Source organism: Oratosquilla oratoria, chromosome 26 (assembly GCF_046742065.1).
Source record: "Oratosquilla oratoria isolate Oo_2021 chromosome 26, ASM4674206v1, whole genome shotgun sequence".
NCBI classification, from domain to species: Eukaryota; Metazoa; Arthropoda; class Malacostraca; order Stomatopoda; family Squillidae; genus Oratosquilla; species Oratosquilla oratoria.
This window is the reverse complement of record NC_134802.1, coordinates 6,654,676-6,678,921: the sequence shown is the minus strand read 5'-3', so window position 1 is coordinate 6,678,921 and position 24,246 is coordinate 6,654,676. Positions and strand designations below refer to the sequence as shown.

Below are 24,246 nucleotides of genomic sequence, written 5' to 3'. Positions count from 1 at the left end.
CCAGAAAGGCACAGTCTGCCCACCAATCTCTTGTATTATGTCTATTAATCATGAGTAGAAACAGATCAAGTTTGTTGTACATGATCTTCCTTGTCTGAATCCAAATTGATTTGGATTCAGTATAATTTTTTCTTCCAAATGCTTAACCCATCTATTTTTGACGACTTTTTCACAAATTTTTGCTACTGTGGTTGTTAGGGAGACCGGTCTGTAGTTTAATGGGTCTTCTTTGTTTCCTCTCTTATAAATTGGTACAATGTTTGCCTTTTTCCAGTCCTGTGGCACTTTTCCTTGTGTTCATATATCCAGGAGTAACCACCAGGAAAAGGTAAATAATGAAATGGAGTGGTTTTGTATAATTACATCTTCAGTGCTAATACAAATAAAGAATTATAAAAGGAAGAAAGAACATACATAATATGACTGAATGTGAGAAGGTGAAGTAGGAATTCAGAGAGGTAGTGGGAGGAAGTACACATGGCTTTACTACTGTCCTGGCAACCAACCAGCCTGGGACATATGCTCATAACTGGTATATTAATTTTTTTCTTTCTTTTTCAATTTCTTGGCAAACATAACTATCTAATTGTATAAGCATTGATGGATGTTAACATTTATTCCCTTACTAGATTTGATCAAACAGCATTCAATTAGAATTCTTTCTGTGATGTTATTGTTATATATATGATGACTTTAGTGTTATCCCAGTCAACTGGGTAGTTAAAAAATTTCATGTGGATGAATGTACTGCTAGGTTGGTTTACCTCTCTAACATATTTCTTGTGTAGATTAATTCGTGTTTTGAGTGTTTAAGCAGTCTGACCAACATAAAACTGATTACATGATTTACAATGTTTTTTGTACACACACCCAATATCACTATTGATGGAATTATAAGCACTTTTTAACAATAAGAGCACTAAGACAATTGCTCATAAGTAATTCCATGAATAGCGATATAGGGTGTGTGTACAAAATACCTTGTAAATCATATAATCATTTTTATGTTAGACTGCTAAAACACTCAAAACATGAATTAATTAACACAAGAAATACATTAGAGAGGGAAACCAATCTAGTGATATATTCATTCACATGAACAATTTTAACCACCCAGTTGACTGGGTTAATGCTAAAGTCATCACATGCAACAATAACATCACAGAAATCTAATTGAACACAGTTTGATCAAATCCATTAAGAGAATGTTTGCCAAGAAATTTCATTTTTTATTGTAATACACAGATACATAACCCTTTATCCAAAACTCTGAAAACCGAAAAGTTCCTAAATACAAATATTTTTTGTAGAGGGTGGTGTGCCTGTAATTTGAACGCCCCAAAATTTGAACTTGAAATTTTTTCAATAAATTTTTGCCCCAAATTACATTTTTTTTTTTTTTTGAAATATCAACAAATTCTCAAATGTTCAGGATGTTTCTTGGGTGTGTTCATCTTTGTGTTGTTCTTCTACCCACACTCTTTGAAAGCTCAGTTTCATTCTTGAAGCGGTAGTGAAGACATGTATGATTTTTATATTATTTTCCATTATTTTCTTGGAATTTCAATTATTGTCTTGACATTCGTATGGCCTTCTAAAAGGAATTATATTCAAATTCTGAGGCACCACTGTAGACCTGATCTGACACCAGTGCTTGGGTGACATGACCATTTTTGGCAGATATGCTGCCATTGACTGCCAAACATGAAACCTTTAGCACCACAGTGTATTTACCAAGTTGTATTTTATGGGAAGGGGAGCTATGCTTGTGGTGTCCCGCCTTTGTATCTCGCAATGTCTAGTTTGCTTTTAAACTCATGAAATGTTTTTGCACATACTATTTCTTTGTCCAGTTTGTTCCAAGTGTCCACTACTCTATGTGGAAAACTGTTTTTTTTTTCAGTTCTCTTCTGTAGCTATGTTTTTTTATTTTATTTCCATGTCCTCTTGTGTTTCTCTTGTCCCAGTTTAGTAAGTCCCCTCTATCGAGTATCTCTGTGCCTTTCATGATTCTGTAGATGGTCAGTAGGTCACCTCTCTCTCTTCTTTGCTCCAGCGTAGGTAACTCCAGTTTAGCCAATCTCTCCTCATATGATAGGTTTGCAAGTGCAGGTGCCATTTTTGTTGCTGCTCTCTGGATTCTTTCTATTTTCTTTATATTCTTTTTGGTACTGGGTGACCACAATGTCGCCGCATATTCTAGTCTAGGCCTTATCAATGTAACCAATATTTTTTTTATCATGTCTTCGTCCGAGTATGCAAATGCCACTTTTATTGATCTTAGCAAGTTGTATGCCTCCCCGACAGTTTTGTTAATCTGTTTCTCATAGGACAAGTCGTTTGTGATAATTACCCCCAAATCTTTTTCGGATCCTTTCTTCTTTACCCCCTTGGTTCCAATTGTATATTTTCCTGATATTCTATTTTTGCTTTTTCCAAACTCCATTATGCTACACTTCTTAGTATTAAAGTCCATTTCCCATTTCTGACTCCAGTTCCATACCTTATTCAGGTCTTCCTTCAGTGCTTCACAGTCCTTATTAGTTTCTACTTCCCTTAACAGTTTGGTGTTGTCTGCAAAGAAGCTCATGTAACATTTCACATCCTCATCTGTGTCATTCACAAAAATAGCAAACATTATTGGTGCCAATACAGATCCTTGTGGTTCTCCACTGATCACCTCTTTCCAATCTAAATATTTTTCTCTAAGCACTACTCTCATCTTTCTACCAGATGTTATTTTCATTTATTCTATTTTGCCATTTACCAGTTTATTACAGTGTACATGTGGTGTGGTGTGGTGAAGTGCTGTGGTCGTGTGTATGTGCACTTAAAAGTTACGGCCCAGTGCCTCTTGTAACATAATTCCAGATACGTACTTACTTTCATGAATGTGCTAGTGTTATCAACTTTATTTTAATTTATTCCATTATATCATTTAGCAATTTATTACTGTAGCATAAAAGTCTCTATAAACTGTAATGACATTTAGTCTTCCATTATCCCACGTAAATGTGAATAATCATATCTGTACAGGCTTTGTATAACAGACATCACTCAAAAATCCTGTTCATGTTGAAAGCATCCTGATGATGTTCGAATGTTTGCGACTTTATTTTCATTTATTCTATTTTGCCATTTACCAGTTTATTACAGTAACATATAGTTAAATGTCTTTATTTTTTCCTAGTAAGCCATCAAGAGATGGCTGCAATGCATGAACAAGGTGAAAACCTGCCAAGATTCATCTAGGGTAGTGAGAAGATTAATTTAAGGAATTGACAGTACAGTCATCCCTCATTATTCACAGGGGATACATTCTCAAAACCCCCACGAATGGCTAAAACCGCGAATACTCATTTTGAGGAAACAATTGAAAATCTACAGAATGTCACTGCCAAAACTAGCACTTTCATGCTTCATTCTAGCCACATTTCTCTATTAACAGTTGAAACATACTTTAAATGTATAATAAATGTATAATAAATTCACTTCTCATATATCAGCGGTTAACAAGTATAATTTAATAACATATAATAAACAAAAAATGATACAATATGGCCAGAGACTATACCATTGCACTAACCCAGTGACCGTCAACAGAAACAATCGAATCTGGAGCACGACCGGGTCATTCCACAATGGTCAATGGTGGAGTGTATTCCCTTTTGTCATAAAGACTCAAATTATTGGAAAGATTGCAAGTAAAAAGATTCAATAAAATAAGAATACATACCGTACTACCCAAGCGTCGTTATGAGAAATATGAAACTGGGAATAAATGCCAAGAGGAGATTATATCAATAGTTATTGTGCCAACAGTATTATTATTTTTATTATTATTATTGTTATTATTATTATTATTATTATTACTCAGTGAGAGTAAAAAAAGAACGTAGGTGTGCAGGGAGAGAGAGCTATCGAGATGTTAACCTGCGCAGTGTCACAGTAAATCTACAGTTCTACACCCATGCAGTGTCGGGGGTGAGTCATTGAGCGAGTCAAACAGCTTGGTTCTGCTATCGGCTGCCAGAGGCAGACTCAATATACGTGTAATAAAACCTCTGGTGAATTTAATATCTTTATTCTAAAATATCATACACAGTAGTCAGCAGTGATGCCTGGCCCGGCGCACACAGTCGACAGTCATTTGTTTTTTAATTGAAATCTGAGCCAAAGTGAAGAAATACAATCATATTCAACCACTAGAATATGCAGGCAATGAAACAGACTCAATACATGTGTAATAAAACCTCTGGTGAATTTAATGTTTTTATTCTAAAGTATCATACACGCACAATAGTCAGCAGTGACGCCTGGCCCGGCATGCGCAGTCAACAGTTTTTTTGTTTTTTTGTTTTTTTTTGTTTTAATTGAAATCCGCGAATAGTCAAAACCGCGGATAAAAAACCTGCGAATAACGAGGGATGACTGTATGTGCCAATAGTAGGAGCCTACACTACAAAAGAGGGGAAGAGCTATCTGGGCTAGTGTGCTGCAGTGGCTGGAGAGCTGTTGGATATTAATTTACATAGTTTTTCATTGGTCCTCCCAGCAGGAAAGCTGTCACTAGTTATTGTGCCTCGTAATGAGGGATGGTCACTTATGTTCACCTGTCGCAATGGGGCAACAAGTGTCATCTGTACCATGGATTAAAATTAAAGATATGGGTTTCATCCCCGTAAGTGGATGGGGGAGGGGGCTGAGAAGGTTGCCAGTTCACATCGTTTTACACTGGTACCATCTCACTGACAATGTCTTAATTCTTTAACTTGAGGGCAGGTGTACATTGAATTTTACATTTCTCTCTCTCTCTCTCTCTTTTTTTTTTTTTCTTATAAAGACTTGACTTGCTTTGATGGTCATCAGCTACATCAGACTATTACCATCTTTCTCTTGATTATTTCATTTAGAGTATTGACTCCACTTTGTATTGGGGCAACTATATGTTGCAGAATGTGTCATTTTGTGCATTTCATATAAAAAAGATTATTTAACATTTTTATTTCTAATCCTTTTTAACAGGTCAACAAGATGTGGTATATGATAACCGTTGCTGGGGACCTGGGAAAATAGTCAACGTGGGAGGCAAAAGGCCAGTCATGAGAAAGGTATTTACCTAGTTGTATTATATGGGAAGGGGAGCTATGCTCGTGGTGACCTGTTTTTGTATCTCGCAAGATCAAGTTTGTTCTTAAATTCTTGTATTGTGTTTGCATACACTATATCTTCATACAGTTTGTTCCATATATCTATCACTCTGTGTGGGAAGCTGTTTTTTTTTCAAGACTTCTATAGTTATTCATTTTGAGTTTAATTGCATGTCCTTGTGTTTTTCCTCTGTCCCACTTTAATAAGTCCTCTCTATCAAGGCATTCTTTCCCTTTCATAATTCTGTAGATGGTTAGTAGGTCCCCTCATTCTCTTCTTTGTTCTAGGGTGGCGATTCCAGTTCAACCAGTATTTGTTCACATGTCAGGTTTGCAAGTGTTGGCACCAACTTTGTCTTTTCTCTTTGTATTCTAATTTTCTTATATATGCAGGAGTCCCTCAAATAACGCGGGGGTTAGGTTCCTGAAATTACCGCATATAATCAAATCCGCGTATGCTGACTTTCCATATTAAATACCGAGAACCGTATGTATGTATTTACCTAGTTGTATTTTGCGGGAAGGGGAGCTATGCTCGTGTTGTCCCGCCATTGTATCTCTCAGTGTCTAGTTTGCTTTTAAACTCGTGAATGGTTTTTGCTCTTACTATTTCATTATCCAGTTTGTTCCAAGTGTCTAAAACTCTATGTGGAAAACTGTTTTTCTTCAATTCTCTTCTATAGCTATGTTTTCTTAATTTCCTTCCATGTCCTCTTGTGTTTCTCTTGTCCCAGTGTATGTGTACGTGTGTATTTACCTAGTTGTATTTACCTAGCTGTATTTTACGGGAAGGGGAGCTATGCTCGTGGTATCCCGTCTTCATATCTCATTTTATCTAAACTATTTTTAAATTCATGTATTGTTTTTGCACACACCACTTTCTCATCTAACTTGTTCCAACTGTCTTTTACTCTGTGAGGAAAGCTGTTCTTTTTCAGATCTCTTCTATAGCTGTCTTTTTTATTTTCTTTCCATGTCCTCTTGTATTTCTATCATCCCATTTTATCAGATTCTCTCTATCAGTAATTTCTATGCCTTTCATGATTCTGTAGTTATCAAATCTCCTCTCTCTCTTCTTTGCTCTAGTGTCTGTAGTTCAAGTTTTGCTAGTCTCTCTTCATATGATAGTTTTGAGAGTGTAGGTGCCAATTTTGTAATTGCTCTTTTTATTCTTTCAAGCTTTCTTATACATTTTTTTGTACTTGGTGACCATATCGTTGCTGCATATTCCAATCTTGGTGTGTATTTACCTAGTTGTATTTACCTAGTTATATTTAACGGGAAGGGGAGCTATGCTCGTGGGGTCCCGTCTTCATATCTCATTTTATCTAAACTATTTTTAAATTCATGTATTGTTTTTGCACACACCACTTTCTCATCTAACTTGTTCCAACTGTCTATTACTCTGTGAGGAAAGCTGTTCTTTTTCAGATCTCTTCTATAGCTGTCTTTTTTTATTTTCTTTCCATGTCCTCTTGTATTTCTGTCATCCCATTTTATCAGATTCTCTCTATCAGTAATTTCTATGCCTTTCATGATTCTGTAAATAGCTATCAAATCTCCTCTCTCTCTTCTTTGCTCTAGTGTCTGTAATTCAAGTTTTGCTAGTCTCTCTTCATATGATAGTTTTGAGAGTGTAGGTGCCAATTTTGTAATTGCTCTTTGTATTCTTTCAAGTTTTTTTTATACATTTTTTTGTACTTGGTGACCATATCGTTGCTGCATATTCCAATCTTGGTCTTATCAGGGTGATTAGGATTTTCTTCACCATTTCTTCATCCAGGTATGTAAATGCAACTTTGATTGTTCTTATTAAATTATAAGTTTCTCCAAAAATCTTATTTATATGTTTCTCAGGTGACATATTATTCATAACAATGACTCCCAGGTCCTTCTCATTTTCTACTTTTTTTATTCCTTCTTCTCCCAATTTATATGCTCCTGTTATTCTGTTTTTGCTTTTTCCAAATTCCATTATACTACACTTTTTTGTATTGAACTCCATCTCCCACTTCCTACTCCATTCTTGTACTTTATTTAGATCTCTCTGTAGTGATTCACAATCTTCTTCAGTTTTCACTCTTTTCAGTAGTTTTGCATCATCTGCAAAGAAGCTCATATAGCTTTCAATTCCTTCATCCATATCGTTAATATATATAGCAAACATTATTGGGGCCAGAACTGTTCCCTGCGGAACACCGCTTATTACTTCATCCCATTTTGAGTGCTGGTTTCTTATCACTACTCTCATTTTTCTTTCTTGCAAAAAGTCTTCCATCCAATTTAGTAGTTTTCCCTGTATTCCTCCTTCAGTTTCTAATTTCTTAAGCAACTTCTTATGTGGTACTTTGTCAAAAGCTTTCTTTAGGTCTAGAAATGCACAGTCCGCCCATCCATCTCTTTCTTGTATTATATCTATTAGCCTTGAATAGAAACATATTAAATTGGTGACGCATGATCGTCCTTGTCTGAATCCAAATTGCCTTGGGTTTAACACTTTGTTTTTTTCTAAATATTTTACCCATCTACTTTTGATAATTCTTTCACAAATTTTTGCTATTGTACTTGTTAGAGAGACTGGTCTATAGTTGGTAGGTTCTTTATTTCCTCCTTTATATATAGGTACTATATTTGCTTTTTTCCAATCTTCTGGAACTTTTCCTTCTTTCAAGGAACTGTTTAGTATGCTATGTATTTTGTCTGCCAGTTCATTCCTGCATTCTTTCAGTATCCAGTTTGCTATTTCATCTGGTCCATGCGATTTTCTGACATCAAGATTACTCAAGTGTGTTAATATTTCATTCTTTGTTACTTCTATTTCTTCCATAGGGGGGACTTTCTCTTTCCATTCAATCTCTTCAGGTTGTATGTTCTCCCTTGTAAACACTGATTTAAAATGTTTGTTCATAATTTCCGCCATTTCCATTTCCTCTGTGTATTCAACTCCCTCTTGTCTTAATTTCTCCAAGTCTTGTTTGTTTTTCAGTTTATTGTTTACAAATCTGTAGAATAGTTTTGGTTGATCTTTACACTTTTCTATGATATCTTTTTCATATTTTCTCTTTTCCTCTCTGCACGTTTGTACATATTCATTTCTATAACCGGTATATATTTTCCATTTTTCAGGTCTTCTGTCTTTTTTCCATCTGGTCCAGGCTTTGTCTCTTTTGTCTTTTAACTCCCTACAACTTTTGTTGTACCAGCATTTTACATATTCTTTTTCTTGTTTTTGTCTTGGGACATACTTTTCCACTCCTTTTGTGTAAATTTTTGTCAAAATATTCCATTTCTCTTCTACTGTTGTTTCTTCTTTGTATATTTCTTCCCAGTTTTCCTTTTGAAAGAATTCTCTTATTTTATCAAAGTTTGTTTTTTCATACATCATTCTTCCTTTTCTATATTGTTCATTTCTTTTCATATATTTTTCTTCATTAAGTTCCAGTTCAATCAATATGTGGTCACTTTTATTTATTGGTGTTTTATATTCAATCTTGTCCACTATTCTAGGTTCAGATGTAATTATTAGGTCTAGTCTTGATGGCTCTTCTTCATTTCTATACCTAGTGTTCTCCTGTATCCATTGTGTCATTGTATGGTCAGTAACCATCTCAAGTAGAGCGTTTCCCCATGAGCCGTCTCCACCCTTTACTGTCATCTCTTCCCAGCAGATTTCTTTGCAATTAAAGTCGCCCATCATAATTATTTTTCCTCCCTCTTCCATTATCTTGTTTAATGTTATCTTTGTGTCCTCTAACATAATTTTATGTTCACTCTCTTCCCATGAGGCTGTTTTCGGGGGCACATAATTTATCACAAACTTTCTGCTCTTCTTATCTCTGTCTTCTACTTCCATCATTATCATCTCTACTGTATTCTTTCCATATGTGACACACTTCACGTTTATATCCTTCTTAGTCAGGAACATAACTCCACCCCCTTCCTTTTTCACTCTGTTTCTAATCCAATAATTATATGCATCATGTCCTACACTGTTGGGTGGTAGTGGACCTTTTAATTTTGTTTCTACAATTCCCATTATGTCTGGTTCTTTTTCCTTCAAATAATCATTCAGCTCATTCAATCCTGTTATTAATCCATCTAAATTTGTGTAAGACACTCTTAGTTTTCTGCCACTTCCATTGTGTTCTCTGTTTCCCTTTTGTTTTTCTCTTGTATGTAGACTTTCTTTAGTTTCATATTCACTACTCTCCAATAGAATCTCTCTTTTTCTGACTCCGTTCTTTTCTCGTTTTTTTCCTTAGCTTTAAGTCTTTTCTGTTTTTCTTCCTCTCTTTCCTCTTTATTCATTTCCCTTTTTATCCATACCTTTTTATATTGTTCACTTGTTGCTAGTTTCCCTGTTTTGGATAAGATATTCTCAGCCGTAGTTTGTGACCTGAATTTAATCTTAATTGGTCTGGTCTTGTCTGTACTATATTTCCCGAGCCTGAATTTCTCTTCGATTTGTTTCATTATTTCTGGTTCATCTTCCTGAACTAATTCTAGTAAATTTCTTACTTTTTCATTTTCCTCTTTGATTCTTGTGGTTCTATCTGGGTTATGATTCTCTTCCATTCCTAATATAATTATGCATTTCTTTCTGTCTGCTAAGTCTCTTACTATATTCTCCTTCTGTCTCATCACTTTAATAACTGAGTCTTCAGTTTGTTCATTCATTTGCTGTCTGATTATGTCAGTGAATGCAACTTTGCTATTTTCTTGGATTTTTTTCCAACCCTCCTTGTTCTCCTTATTATTCTCCTTTAAGACTTTATTCTCTTCTTTTACTTCTTTTAACTGTTTTTTTAATTCTTCAATTTCCTTAGTTAAGTTTTTGTTCGCCTTCTCTAGTTCTTCCAATTTTTCAACTCTGCACAATGTTGTTAACGTGACCGAACTTAAATTCCCAGTGCTCGATCATCTTATCGAGTTTCTCTTCTAGTCTTGTTAATTGGGGGGAGGGATTGTGTCCCCCCCACCCTCTTTAAATCCCTGGAAAATATTCTCATCATCTTCTACTGTATTGCTCTTATCTGTACTTCTAATCTTTACATTTTTGTTAGACATTTCATCATCACTAAATTGGTCCGGACCTCGTTTGTTTAGATTTCGTCTGCCTGCCTGGGCCAAGTCCTCACCTTCCTCATTTCCTTCCATTTCCCTCAGTAATCCCTCCCCTTCTCCTTTTTCCTTACTTTCCCTACACCACGAGCAATTTCCCCCCCACCCTGTAAATACAATAGGTACTTCCTTTGCTTTGGGATCCACGAAATTTCACTTTTTCTTCAGAACGTCGTCTATGCCGTCCGTTCGTTGAAGTGTGTGTGTGTGTGTGTGTGTATTTACCTAGTTGTATTCTACGGGAAGGGGAGCTATGCTCGTGGTGTCCCGTTTTCATATCTCATTTTATCTAAACTATTTTTAAATTCATGTATTGTTTTTGCACACACCACTTTCTCATCTAACTTGTTCCAACTGTCTATTACTCTGTGAGGAAAGCTGTTCTTTTTCAGATCTCTTCTATAGCTGTATTTTTTTTTCTTTCTTTCCATGTCCTCTTGTATTTCTATCATCCCATGTTATCAGATTCTCTCTATCAGTAATTTCTATGCCTTTCATGATTCTGTAAATAGCTATCAAATCTCCTCTCTCTCTTCTTTGCTCTAGTGTCTTTAGTTCAAGTTTTGCTAGTCTCTCTTCATATGATAGTTTTGAGAGTGTAGGTGCCAATTTTGTAATTGCTCTTTGTATTCTTTCAATTTTTTTTTATACATTTTTTTGTACTTGGTGACCATATCGTTGCTGCATATTCCAATCTTGGTCTTATCAGGGTGATTAGAATTTTCTTTACCATTTCTTCATCCAGATATGTAAATGCAACTTTGATTGTTCTTATTAAATCATAGGTTTCTCCAAAAATCTTATTTATATGTTTCTCAGGTGACATATTATTCATAACAATGACTCCCAGGTCCTTTTCATATTCTACTTTTTTTATTCCTTCTTCTCCCAATTTATATGATCCTGTTATTCTGTTTTTACTTTTTCCAAATTCCATTGTGTGTGTATTTACCTAGTTGTATTTACCTAGTTGTATTTTACGGGAAGGGGAGCTATGCTCGTGGGGTCCCGTCTTCATATCTCATTTTATCTAAACTATTTTTAAATTCATGTATTGTTTTTGCACACACCACTTTCTCATCTAACTTGTTCCAACTGTCTATTACTCTGTGAGGAAAGCTGTTCTTTTTCAGATCTCTTCTATAGCTGTCTTTTTTTATTTTCTTTCCATGTCCTCTTGTATTTCTGTCATCCCATTTTATCAGATTCTCTCTATCAGTAATTTCTATGCCTTTCATGATTCTGTAAATAGCTATCAAATCTCCTCTCTCTCCAGTGGCGGATCCAGGATAAGAATTTGGGGGGGGCTAACCTGAATTCCTTCCTCTGAGTAGTCTGATGTATCAGAAGTCTGGAGTATACTTAATAAGGTTTTTCAGATTTTTCTGTATTTTAGACATATATAATAGAATAAATATTCGTTTTATATTGTTACACGCTTGTGCTAGTCAGTGATAAGGCACTGGCACGTGTATACTCTCGCATAGACAGAAATTATTGTAGGATCCGTGTGTAGTGTTAGTGCACATGGACTCATGGAAGTAATAAAAATAGAAGTAGCTTCAAAAACAGAAATACAAACAAAAACGTGTATGAACTTCTGAACCTGTTAATAAAAGTATTTAAATTACATTAATAACACATAGCATTGTTCATGGGATCTCACACGAACATCAGCCTCCTGTTTTTTTTTTTTGGAGGGGGCAAATACACTGATTACACTGTCTATTTCTGTCAGAATCTTTCACCAGTTGTGTCGATTCTTGACTGTCCATTCTGGTCATTCTCCCTCCACTCTTCGCGCTTCGGAGTTTGAGTTTCGAAGTTTCGGAGGTTTGAAGCTTCAGAGTTTCCAAGTCTTGGTATTTGATGCTTCAGAGTTTCGAACTTCGATTACGCAAATTGGTGATACTCTCGCAAACCACTTAGTTTCTTCAAACTGTAATTGATGTATTAGTTAATGAGCTGTTTATGTATATGTATAATTCAGCCAAATTTTACGAGTCACAAGTGATCTGTGACACTCGCCCACACAAAAAGATATTGCTCCACGCAATGTCTAACCAATTACTCCAGTAATAATTACATAGAGACACTGATATGTAATTGAATTGAAATCTAACTGCACAACTACAATATTCTATAAAAGTACAATTACTACACTTTTACGTCTTTCTCGAGCAGTCGGAACATCAGGTCATCTCCAACATTTGAACTTCCTTTGATGTACCGGATGACCACGTTGAACTGCTGGAGGTACAATGCCCACCTCATGATTCGGGCGTTGACGTTCTTGGAGGTCCTGAGGCTCGAAAGGGGCATGTGATCATTCTCTAAAACAAATTGATCTCTGTAAAGAAAGTAGTAATACTTTTTGACGCTCTCTACAACTGCAAGGAACTCCTTTTCCACCGTACTATAGTTTAGCTGCGCTGGCTTCGTTTTCATACTATGGTAACTGATAGGAAAATTATCCCCATCCTTTTCTTGCATAAGGATAGCTCCAACTCCTTCTTGGGATGCATCGGTCCGAAGGATGAAAGGCTGGTTGAAGTCTGGTAGTTGAAGTATCGGCTACTTACAGAGAAGGTTCGTCGTAAACGCTTCCTCATGTCTAGGCCTCCATGTCAACTTGTTGGGAGCATTCTTGTTGAGAAGCTCTGTGAGTGGCAAGGCGAGGACTGCAAAATTCGGAATGAACCTGCGGTAGTAGCCCACAAGTCCCAAGAACGATCGGACCTGTTTCTTCGTGGTCGGCCGAGATGCATTCTTGATCTTCATTATCTTGCTATCCTGGCATCCACATCGTCCTTCGCCTAAGGTATGTCCCAGGAACTGTACTTTCTTCTGGAAAAGTTCGCATTTAGACGGCTTGACTGTCATATTCACTGAACTAAGTCTCTTAAGTACCTTCTCCAGGATCTCCAGATGTTCCTCGAAGGTAGAAGAGTGGATGAGTATATCGTCCACAAAAGCTTCCACTCCATGGATGCCGCGCAGAACTTGACGCATGGCACGGTTAAAAACTGCTGGGGAGTTGGTAAGTCCAAAAGGTAGTACTTTGAACTGGTAAAGTCCGTTGGGTATTGCGACTGCCGTGACCTGTTTGCTTCTCTCCTCCAGCGGAATCTGGAAGAATCCTTTCGCCAAATCCATCTTGGAAAAGATTTTGGAGTTGGCGGCCTTTGCAAATATTTCCTGCTGATTGCTCATTGGCTCTGCATCCACCTGGGTTACTGCATTTACTCCGCGGTAATCTCCACAGATTCGTACACCTCCATACTTCTTGCGTACAACGACTATAGGACTGCAGTAGGGAGACGATGACTTCTCTATGATGCCTGCAGCTTCCATGTTGTCTATCTCCTTCTTGACCGCATCCACCAGACGAATGGGTATCGGGTATGGCTTCAATCTGACGGGTACGCTGCTCGTCAGCTGTATTTCGTGGCAATCCACCTTGGCGACTCCAGGCTTATCGGAGAACACTGCTGAATGTCGCTGGAGAATAGAATTTATACGTCTCTTCTGCTCTGGACCAAGCCTCGGAGGTACTTGCACATCCTCCACCGTTTCGCCTTGAATAGCTTCACGGGTAAGGGGTGCGCAATCTGTCAATTCCTCAACCTCTGGTATAACCACGGCAGCAGAGACCATCTGCGACTGCTTAAACTGGCCTTCGACAATCTGCAGACACTCGTACTGTTCAGGTGATAGCACACGATCTCCCCTATTCAGCAAACATTCTTGACCAACTGCCGAACATGTAACTTGAGGTGTGTAATATTTCTTCAGCATATTAATGTGGAACCTCTTTTGGTCTGGTCCCACTTGCACCAAGTAGTTCAAATCATTGAGACGTTTGACTACTTCAAAAGGTCCTTGCCATTGCGACAGCAACTTGTTGTGCGCGGTGGGTAGAAGGAGGAGGCACTGGTCTCCTTCCTCGAGGATCCTCAGCTTAGTTTTCTTGTAGTTGTACGCCTTCTGAACTTCCTTAGCTTTCAGTAGCTTTTGCTTTGCTTCTTCACATGTCTCTCGTAGTCGTTCGGCCTAGTCCAGCACATATGCATAAGTTGTCTTCACTGCGGGGTCAGGCTCTTCTTCGTTCCAGAGTTCTCGCAGTACTTGCAGAGGACCACGAACTGACCTGCCGTAGACTAACTCAAATGGTGAGAACTGTGGTGAAGCTTGGGGTACTTCGCGGTTGGCGAATAGTAGAGGGGCGATAAATCGTGGCCATTCCTTAGGTTGCTCTGCTGCCATCCGCTTCAGCATCTTCTTGAGGGTGCCATTGAAACGCTCACAGAGTGGTAAGGGGTAGTCCTGAGCCCTTTTACAGCCAGTAGCCTCAGCAACTCTTCCATCATGACTGAAGTGAACTGGCTCCCCCGGTCGGACAACACTTGCTTAGGAATGCCCACGCGACAAAAGATTTCGAACATTGCTTCGGCGACAGTTATGGTTTCAATATTGCGAAGGGGTACTGCTTCAGACCATCTCGTCGCGAAGCCCACGCAGGTAAGGGTGTATTTGGCTCCGTCAGCTGCCCTTGGAATGATAGGTCCAACGACGTCCACAGCCACTCGCTGGAATGGCTCAGAAATCAGAGTGGTGCAGGCTTCACTCGGCCGCGATCTGTAGTCTTCTGACATACGTCACATGACCTCATCATCCTCACTATCTCTCTGCCTATCCCAGGCCAGAAAAATTGAGACTGAATTCTATCTTGAGTTTTCTGTACTCCCATGTGTCCACCTAGTGCAGCATGATGACCCAGCTTAAACACTGCCAGGCGGTACTTCTCTGGAACGACGAACTGTAGTCTCGAGTCCCCGCTTGGATACACCGTACTGCGATAAAGTCTTCCCCTTTTCTTAAGGAATCTGGTTTCCGTTCCCCGAGAAGTTCTGCAATGTCCCTCTAGAACCTTCTTACAAACCATGGCAAGTGTGGGATCGGTCGTTTGCTCGGCAACTACGTCCTCACTATTTGCAAGATCTGAAACAGATGAAAGTATCAAAGGTTTTACCTGGTTGGTTGCTCTGGCGGCTCCTCTGGTAACCGCCGCTGCACAGGTTTGGGTGGTGTCTTCGTGTGAGCCGTAGCTAAGGGGCAGATCACCCGAGTCCCGTTGATAAGACTCACGGTTACATAATTTCCAGTGTAACTGTCAGGCGTTAGAAGCCTCTCCTTGACACAACACCCCGTCGATCTGTTGTCCCTTAAGACTTCCGCGGTGACACCAGTTACCTTGCCAGGCTGAACCAGGAGCCCTGTACCTCTGAGACTAGAACTCAATGCAGCTGATAAGTACACGTGTTGGGGAGTTGACACGGAACCGGCGGTGACACACTCTTCTTGCGGAATAACCTTTGGGGAAAATTCCTCAGGTGCTCCTCCGTGGTGTACTGCTGCTGCTGCAGCGTGCTGATTCTTCTGACCCTTGTGACCCTTCCAACCACCTTGAGAGTAGGGCTGGTTCCTCACTTGCTGTGGTTGGCTGTGAGGAAAAAAAAGATTGAGTAAATCTTTGTGGTTTCGACTGCTGTGGAGATGACTGGTAACTTATTGTGGTGTTGGGCTTGCGTGTTAGACCATTGTGGTGTCTGAGAATGTACAGGGGGAGGCAACTTCTTGTGAAGTTGTTTCCTCGTGTGGTACCCGTAAGCTGCGAAGTGTGCGTCGGCCAGGTCAGTCATTTGCTGGAGGTCCTTTACTTTCTGTGTCTTGAATTTAGCCACCAGCTCCGTGGGACACGACTTTTCCAGCTGGGTGCGCAGCATCAAGTCGCGCAGACCCTCGACAGTCTGCGGAGTCTCGTCCTTTTCCATCCAATGGTCCAAGTAACTCTTCAATCTAGCGCAGAACTGGGCTACCGTCTCCTTATCCTGCAACATAGCTCGCTGATATTGGTCACGCGCATCCTCCAATGTCTTACCATAAGCTAGAAGTAATGCTTTCTTCATACCTTCATAATCTCGCATTGAGGAGTCAAGACGGTGGATGATGTCGAGAGGTTTCCCGTCGAAGAGGTTCATAAACTCGACCTTCTTAACATCTTCGCTCAATTTGTACGTAGTCGCCACCATCTGGAACCTGTCAATAAAAGGCTCAATCGCTTGACCTACCTCATACTTTGGAATGTTGAGCCGGTGTGTAGAGAACTGGGTGTGAGCAACAGGGTTGACACCTGGCGAGCTGGTACCATCGGTCTGAGGTTGGGAAAGTTTGAGCTGTAGCATCTCCTTCTCATGCAGCCGTTTCTCCTTTTCATGTTCCAACTTTAGTTTCTCGAACTCTCGTTCCTGCGCTCTGTCGTCCCGAAGTTGCTGTTGCCGTTTTCGGACGTACTCCCGGATTTCCTCAGTATCCTTATACCCCAGGGTTTCCGCCTCACTCGTCAATTCCTGCACGGACATGGCTCTCACACTTCTGTAATCAACTTCAATGTTACAATAAAAGTTTTACTGCCAGAGTGTGAATAACGCACAAGAAGGCCCCATGATGGGCGCCATTTATGTCAGAATCTTTCACCAGCTGTGTCGATTCTTGACTGTCCATTCTGGTCATTCTCCCTTCCTCCACTCTTCGCGCTTCGGAGTTTGAGTTTCGAAGTTTCGGAGGTTTGAAGCTTCAGAGTTTCCAAGTCTTGGTATTTGATGCTTCAGAGTTTCGAACTTCGATTACGCAAATTGGTGATACTCTCGCAAACCACTTAGTTTCTTCAAACTGTAATTGATGTATTAGTTAATGAGCTGTTTATGTATATGTATAATTCAGCCAAATTTTTACGAGTCACAAGTGATCTGTGACAATTTCAATATTGATTTCATTGTAAACGCCGAGTAGCGCCAGGCCGTTGAGGCTATCTTGACCCATAGTATTCCTTAGGTAGGTCTTCAGTCGCTTCAGGGTTGAAAATGAACGCTCGGCCTCTACGTTCGAGACTGGGAGCGTGATCAAAACTCGGAGGAGCTTGGCCAGGTTCGGATACATTCGGGTCTGGGCGTGGGCAAGGGCATCTCCAATGGATTCGAACTTCATTGTTGTTGAATACCAGCGCTCTGCTTCCACCTTCACGAGGCTCAAGGTCTCGATGTCAGCCTCATAAACCTTTGCCGCTTCCAGTACAGCAGCAACATCTCCGTCAGCGCTGCTGAGCAGATTCTTGATCTTGAAGCCAACAGGAATAGTATCATTCCCGAACCGGGTCTGCAGCTCAGTCAATACATGGTCGAGGAATGGGACATATACACAGTGGCGGCGCCAGGGGGGGGGGGGCTTGGAAAAGTGGCCAGCCCCCCATTAGCCCCCCCCCAAACTGAAATGAGCAAATTGAAAATTTAAAACACTCATTGAAATAATTTTATTAAGTGGAATTTTTAATTGCCAGGGCTAAAAATTTGTCAGCCATCAGTGCTAGCCCAACCATTAACCTCCTCCCCTTCTGAAATGAGGATAATATATGTGTATTATCATATTACTATTAGCCCCACCAAAAATTTGCTCAGCCCCCCCCTTAGCCTCCCCAACTAAAAATTCGTGGCGCCGCCGCTGCATATACAGATCTTCGGTAATACTCCCTCAGCTTCTGGAAGAGTAAATTCGCTCGCTGCGTTTGGCGCTTGCAAACTCGAGGTACAGGAATGGTGTCATGTGATGAACCGATCTCCTGGAGGAGCCCCTCTGCCTTCTTGAAGATGTTCTGGAAGCTGGTCAGTGCACCTTCCCGGGTCTTGTTTAGATGCGTCACCACATCACCAATCGTAGCGTACGCTGAGACTAGATCGACCATAGGGGACTGCAGGGCTCGGCTCGGCTCCACAGTGTGAGCTAGCACAGACTCAGCGACGGCGAGACCAATCAGAAAGCGCGGCTCTCGGATTGCTATTAGTAGTAGTCCCGCCGTCGCGTCCGAGTTGCTCTCGTTCTCCAGAAAGACGGCAATAACTGGCAGGAATTCCATAAACACAATGACCGAGTCGTGTCGCTCAACCCATCTAATAGCGCAGAGGCTGACCAGAAAGTACTAAAATCGATTAAATGAAATCCTTACAATGATTCATGGAAGAACAAATTTGGGGGGGGGGGGCTTCAGCCCCCTCAGCCCCCCCCCCTGGATCCGCGCCTGTCTCTCTCTTCTTTGCTCTAGTGTCTGTAGTTCACGTTTTGCTAGTCTCTCTTCATATGATAGTTTTGAGAGTGTAGGTGCCAATTTTGTAATTGCTCTTTGTATTCTTTCAATTTTTTTTTATACATTTTTTTGTACTTGGTGACCATATCGTTGCTGCATATTCCAATCTTGGTCTTATCAGGGTGATTAGAATTTTCTTTACCATTTCTTCATCCAGATATGTAAATGCAACTTTGATTGTTCTTATTAAATCATAGGTTTCTCCAAAAATCTTATTTATATGTTTCTCAGGTGACATATTATTCATAACAATGACTCCCAGGTCCTTTTCATATTCTACTTTTTTTATTCCTTCTTCTCCCAATTTATATGATCCTGTTATTCTGTTTTTACTTTTTCCAAATTCCATTGTGTGTGTGTGCGTGCGTGCGTGTATGTGTCTGTGTTCACATGTACAAGTAAGCATGCACGTGCGTGTGTCTGTGTTCGTATTTGTGTGTACACGCACGCGCATTCACAACATACACTGGTTGTCTAACACGCGTCTACGTGTGCATGTCTACACGTGTGTAAGCGTGTATATGTCTGTTTTTTGATCTCCCAAACCACCACCGCCAGTAACAAAAAGAACCTCATAAGAGAAATTAAGACACGACAAGCGCAGTCATTATCAGACTTATTAGTTGTGTTCCAAACGAAAGAAACATTACACTTCAACAGGTTAGGGCGGTAAAATTTCACGATAGCACGGAGCATGTGGTGGAAGCGACAAGCTAAATCTTGTTTTCTAACCCCCTACCACCCCCTACTCCCCCTCTCCTCCCCTCCCTCCCTCCTGCATCAGTACCCGGAAGTTGACACGTAACCGCAGGCAGCCACCCATGGCTATCCCCTCACCCCACACCCTTGTTTGAGCAGTTCCCAGTGTACATAATGACCGCGTTATATGAGGATCGACTGTATATGGTAAAATAGAAAGCAGTCACTACAAATGCTTGCGATGTTGCCGCGTGTGTGCGTATGCGTGCCTGACTCGTCGTGAATTTTAAAACTGTTCTCTACATTTGAGATGGTTTTGAAATAAAATCCGCGTATAATTGAATCCGTGTTGTTCGAATCCGCGTTACTTGAGGGACTTCTGTGCCTTGTAATTTCTCAAAACAGTCACTTCATCAATCTTTCCCTCCACCAATGGAGAACCTTTACCAAAATTGCAAACAAACACTGTATCATCCAGACCATACAATGGCTCTTTCTCCTTAATCACTTCATTACTCAATCTTCTGAAAGATTTGCCCTACATACTAACAGCTTCTACACTATCCTTGAAAACTCTATTAAATATTATCTCCACTGGAGATTTACCATTGGAAGAATTGATGGTTCTTCAGTAGTTATGTATATCACTCTTCTAAAAATTTCCTAAGTCCTTTTTGAATGTTCTTACTCCCCATTTTCCCAATCCATTGAAGGATGATAATGCATTGGTGTTAAATGTCTAATGCCATTTTTTTTTAGAAACTCTTCCATTTCATTAGAAACTAGATTAGGAGCATTATCTGATCCTATAAAATCTGGAATACTGTACTGTAGGTAGCAAAAGACTGTCTTAAATGTCTAATCATTACAGTAGAAGTTGCAGCAGTAGCAAAATGAACATTCAGGAACTTACTATGGGAATCTATAATTATAAGGATATATTTACCATCTAGGTCCAGCATAGTTCATATGCAATCTAGACCATGGTTTACCAATATTAGGTCAAGACAATATAGAAGCTTTAACATTCTTAAAGTTTTTCACAACAAATACTTCTCCAATGTTTTGGTCTCTCTGTGGCCACCATACCCAATTCCTATCTCCTGTTTTCATAGCATTTATACCATTATGTGTAAATGGTTTTACACTTAAACTCTTAAATCTTCAGGAATCAAGACTGTTTCTATATAAAATTACATTTTTATGAAGAGATGAATTATCTTTTATAGGAGCATACTCTAACAATGACACATTAAGCTATTTTGACCATTCCAGTTTTAAACAATTCTTCAATTGAATCAGTTTAGGATCTCTATTGGTCATCTGTCTGATAGTCTGAAAAGAAATATCAAAATCAGTTATCTCTACTAATTTTAAATATTCAGATGGTGTACCAGACTGCAATTCATTATGCAGGGATAATCTACTCAGTGCATCAGTAATCACATTTTCTTCCCCTGGTTTATGAATCAAATAAAAAATCATACTGAGATAAAAATAAAGCCCAGTGTTGTATTCTAACATTGGGATTGCAAGGAATCTGCTTTTCTCTTCTAAAGAGTCCAACAATAGTTTATGATCTGTTCAAGCAACAAATCTTCTACCAAGCAAAAAATACCTGAACCTTTTAGCAGTAAACACAAGAACTAATCTCTCTTTATCCAGTTGAGAATAATTCATTTCAGCTTTTGACAGTTTACTTGCAAAGGATTTTTTTTTTATTCTTTTACCATCTACCTTTTGTAACAATGCACATCCAGTTCCAGTTGGAGATGCATAAATTTCTACAATTAAAGAACTTTCTCCATCAAAATTACCCCACACTGTAGATTCAGCAAAATCACTTTCCATACCTTCAAAAGCTTTCTCATTGATTACATTCGATTGGAATTTTACACCATATAATATATCCTACAAGAGAGATAACTTTGATGATTTTTTTTTTTCAAACTTGCAAAAATAGGATATTCTTCGAAAAGATTTTCATTCTTCTATAGAAGTAGGATATGGACAATCAAGAATAGCTTTTATTCTATTCTCTTTGACCAGATATGTAGTAACCTAGATACTTGATAGATCTAGCATTTAAAAAAGTTGTACTTTTACTCATTTATTTGGACATTATGTTTTTCTGAGAGTTCTAAAGCTCTTCTCTGTATCATGTCCTACTTGAGTAGTACTACAAATTATATCTTCTAAATATGGAGCAATAGAGCCCAACCTGGCAAAAATTTGTGCAGTGAATCCTTAAAAAAAAAAAATGGAGATGAAGAAAAGCCAAACAGTATGGATCTATATATAAACAATCTTTATGTATTTACCTAGTTGTATTTTACAGGATAAGAGGTATGCTCGTAGTGACCCGTTTTCATATCTCTCCGCATCCAGTTTTTTCTTAAAATCATGTACACTCATACCTCGATTTAACGGACCTCACTTTAATGAATTTCGGATGCAACGGACAAAATCTGTAGCTTCCGGATCGTCCGGAGCGACCAGACGTGGTCCGATGTTTCCGCAATTGACCGCCAGATGACCTATGGTCGCTTTGTTTACAACTGTGCCGGAACACGTGGAGCTGTTTGGTCCGTGTTTTTCGACCTTTTTGGCCCTGTTTTGTGTGTTGTTTGTGAAATAATTCAACAGTCTTTTTAACCATGGCACCTGTACATCCTGTAAAAAAGAGGAAAAGAGTAAATTTAACAGTATCACAGAAGCTTGAGTTTATTAAAAAGTTGGAAAGTGGAGTGTCGGTGAAGCAGGTGTGTGATGAATATGGAGTAAAGAAACAAACTGTGTCTGATATTCGTAAACAAAAGGAACAACTTACCCAATATTCGCTGAAGTATTCGGTTGATGAAAATTTTGGACTTGGTACTCTTGGGGTGAAAATTTTGGGCCAGATCCCAGGTATTTACACTAACAGATTGGATAGTGTGCTTAAGTAAAAGTACCGTACTGTATTCATTCCTCATTTTTTCGTAACGTAATCATTGAAATACAGTAGTATCGGAAACTTCGGACAATCGGGTATATCGGACCGGTGTTCCCCCTTATAGTCCGTTAAATCGAGGCATGAGTGTATAGTTTTTGAACTCACTGTTTCTCCATTTAGTTTGTTCCAGACCTCAATCAGTCTATGTGGGAAGCTATTCTTTTTCAGGTCTCTTCTGTAACTGTCCTTTAATTTCTTTTTGTGTCCTCTTGTTTCTCTTCTGTCCTACATTAATAAGTCGTCTCTATCGAGAGTTTCCATCCCTTTCATAATTCTGTAAATGGTCAACAAATCACCTCTTTCTCTTTTCTGTTCCAGTGTTGACAGATGTAATTTCTCCAATCTTTGTTTGTATGTCAGATTTGGCAGTGTAGGTGCCATTTTTGTCACTGCTCTTTGAATTCTTTCTAATTTTATTATGTTCTTCTTTGTGCTAGGTGCCCACAGTGTTGCAGCATACTCTAGTTTAGGTCTTATCAGTGTAACCACTATTTTTTTTAACTATCTCATCCATGTAGTTGAAGGCCACTTTCATTGATCTTAATAAGTTAAAAATCTCTCCAAATAATTTATTGACATGTTTATCAGGTGTCAAATCACTTGAGATGATTACTCCCAGGTTCCTTTCTGAATTGACTTTTTGACGTCCTTGTTTGCAATTTTATATTGACCCGATACTCTATTTTTGCTTTTTCCAAATTTCATAATGCTACATTTCTTAATGTTGAAGTTCATCTCACATCTCTGACTCCATTCCCATATTTTGTCTAGGTCTTCTTGTAGCGATCTGCAATCTTCTGTGCTTACTCTCTTGAGTAATTTGGCATCATTAGCAAAGAAGTTCATGTAACAATTTACCCCCTCATCCATATCATTTATATATATGGCAAACATTAAAGGAGCCAATACAGAGCCTTGCAGGACACCACTCTTCACATCTTTCCAGTTTGAATTTTTGTCTCTAAGTACTACTCTCATTTTTCTCCCAATTAAGAAATTCATCATCGCTTCCAGCAGCTTACCTTGTATTCCTCCTATTGTTTCAATTTTTTTTTTTTTTTTTTTTTTATGTGGTACTTTGTCAAATACCTTTTGCAAATCCAAGAAGGCGCAGTCTGCCCAGCCTTTTCTTTCTTGTATTATCTCAATTAATCTTGAGTAAAACCTTTATTCGTCTATAAGTATTTGTAGATATGCATTCTGCAAATTAATCATGAAGAAAAATTTTCCTTTACTGAACTACAGATTATAATTCTTAAGTCCTTGGTAATGGATATTTTTCACAATGCAGATTTTTATTCACAACTATAAAATCTCCACAAAAGCTTATTTTTATCTGGTTTTCTTTCAAAACAGGAACAATGGGAACTACCAAGCCACTATGTGAAATAATTGTATTGTACATACATACATATACCAAGGCTTTTTCCCCCTTTCAAGGGAGGTAGCCAAATAGGGAAAGGCATAAAAACATTCCCACCCATTTCATCCCTAAATACACTCCACACCCCTCCCACCCTCCCTCTCATCTGAGCACTTCCTGGATGACGGGTCATCCCTGCACCTTGCCCACCGCCCTGGGTCAGAAGCAGTGTCGCAAGACACAGCACATCCACAGCAAGGCCACTTCATTTAATCGGCGACCCCCCCTCTCCGTCCCCCCTTGCATATAAGGAGAGGATGGGGAGAAATCCCTTCGGGCTGCATCAAAATTTGCATACACATACTACCTCACCCCCCCCCCTGCCCATTCCTCCTCATGCAATCACAAAATCATCCATATACAACCATCCTCCACTCACCTCTGTCTTCCGTCCTCTCCCTTCCTTCCTCAACAGACATTCCCCTCTTCCCCAAAGCCCCCTTCACCCCATCCATCCACCTCATCCTAGGACGTCCCCTCATGTTCACTCCCTCCACATCTGCCTTCCATACCTCTTTTACTAGTCTTTCTTCACTCATTCTTTCCATGTGTCCAAACCAACCCAATATTCTTTCATCAACCCTATCTCCCAGCTCCTTTTTCACCCCTGTTCTCCTCCTCACCTCCTCATTTCTCACTCTATCTAGCCTAGTAACCCCCA

General features: G+C 39.2%; 1 protein-coding gene across 13 annotated transcripts in view; it reads left to right on the top strand.

Moving 5' to 3' along the window:
• Positions 1–24,246, top strand: part of LOC143039374 (uncharacterized) — a 1,426,499-nt gene that overhangs the window by 1,095,150 nt on the left and 307,103 nt on the right. For all 13 annotated transcript variants that reach the window (XM_076209287.1, XM_076209284.1, XM_076209291.1 and 10 more), the window contains one exon: positions 5,026–5,111. In XM_076209287.1, coding sequence (XP_076065402.1) covers positions 5,026–5,111 — 86 coding nt within the window. The remainder of the gene's footprint in view (positions 1–5,025; positions 5,112–24,246) is intronic.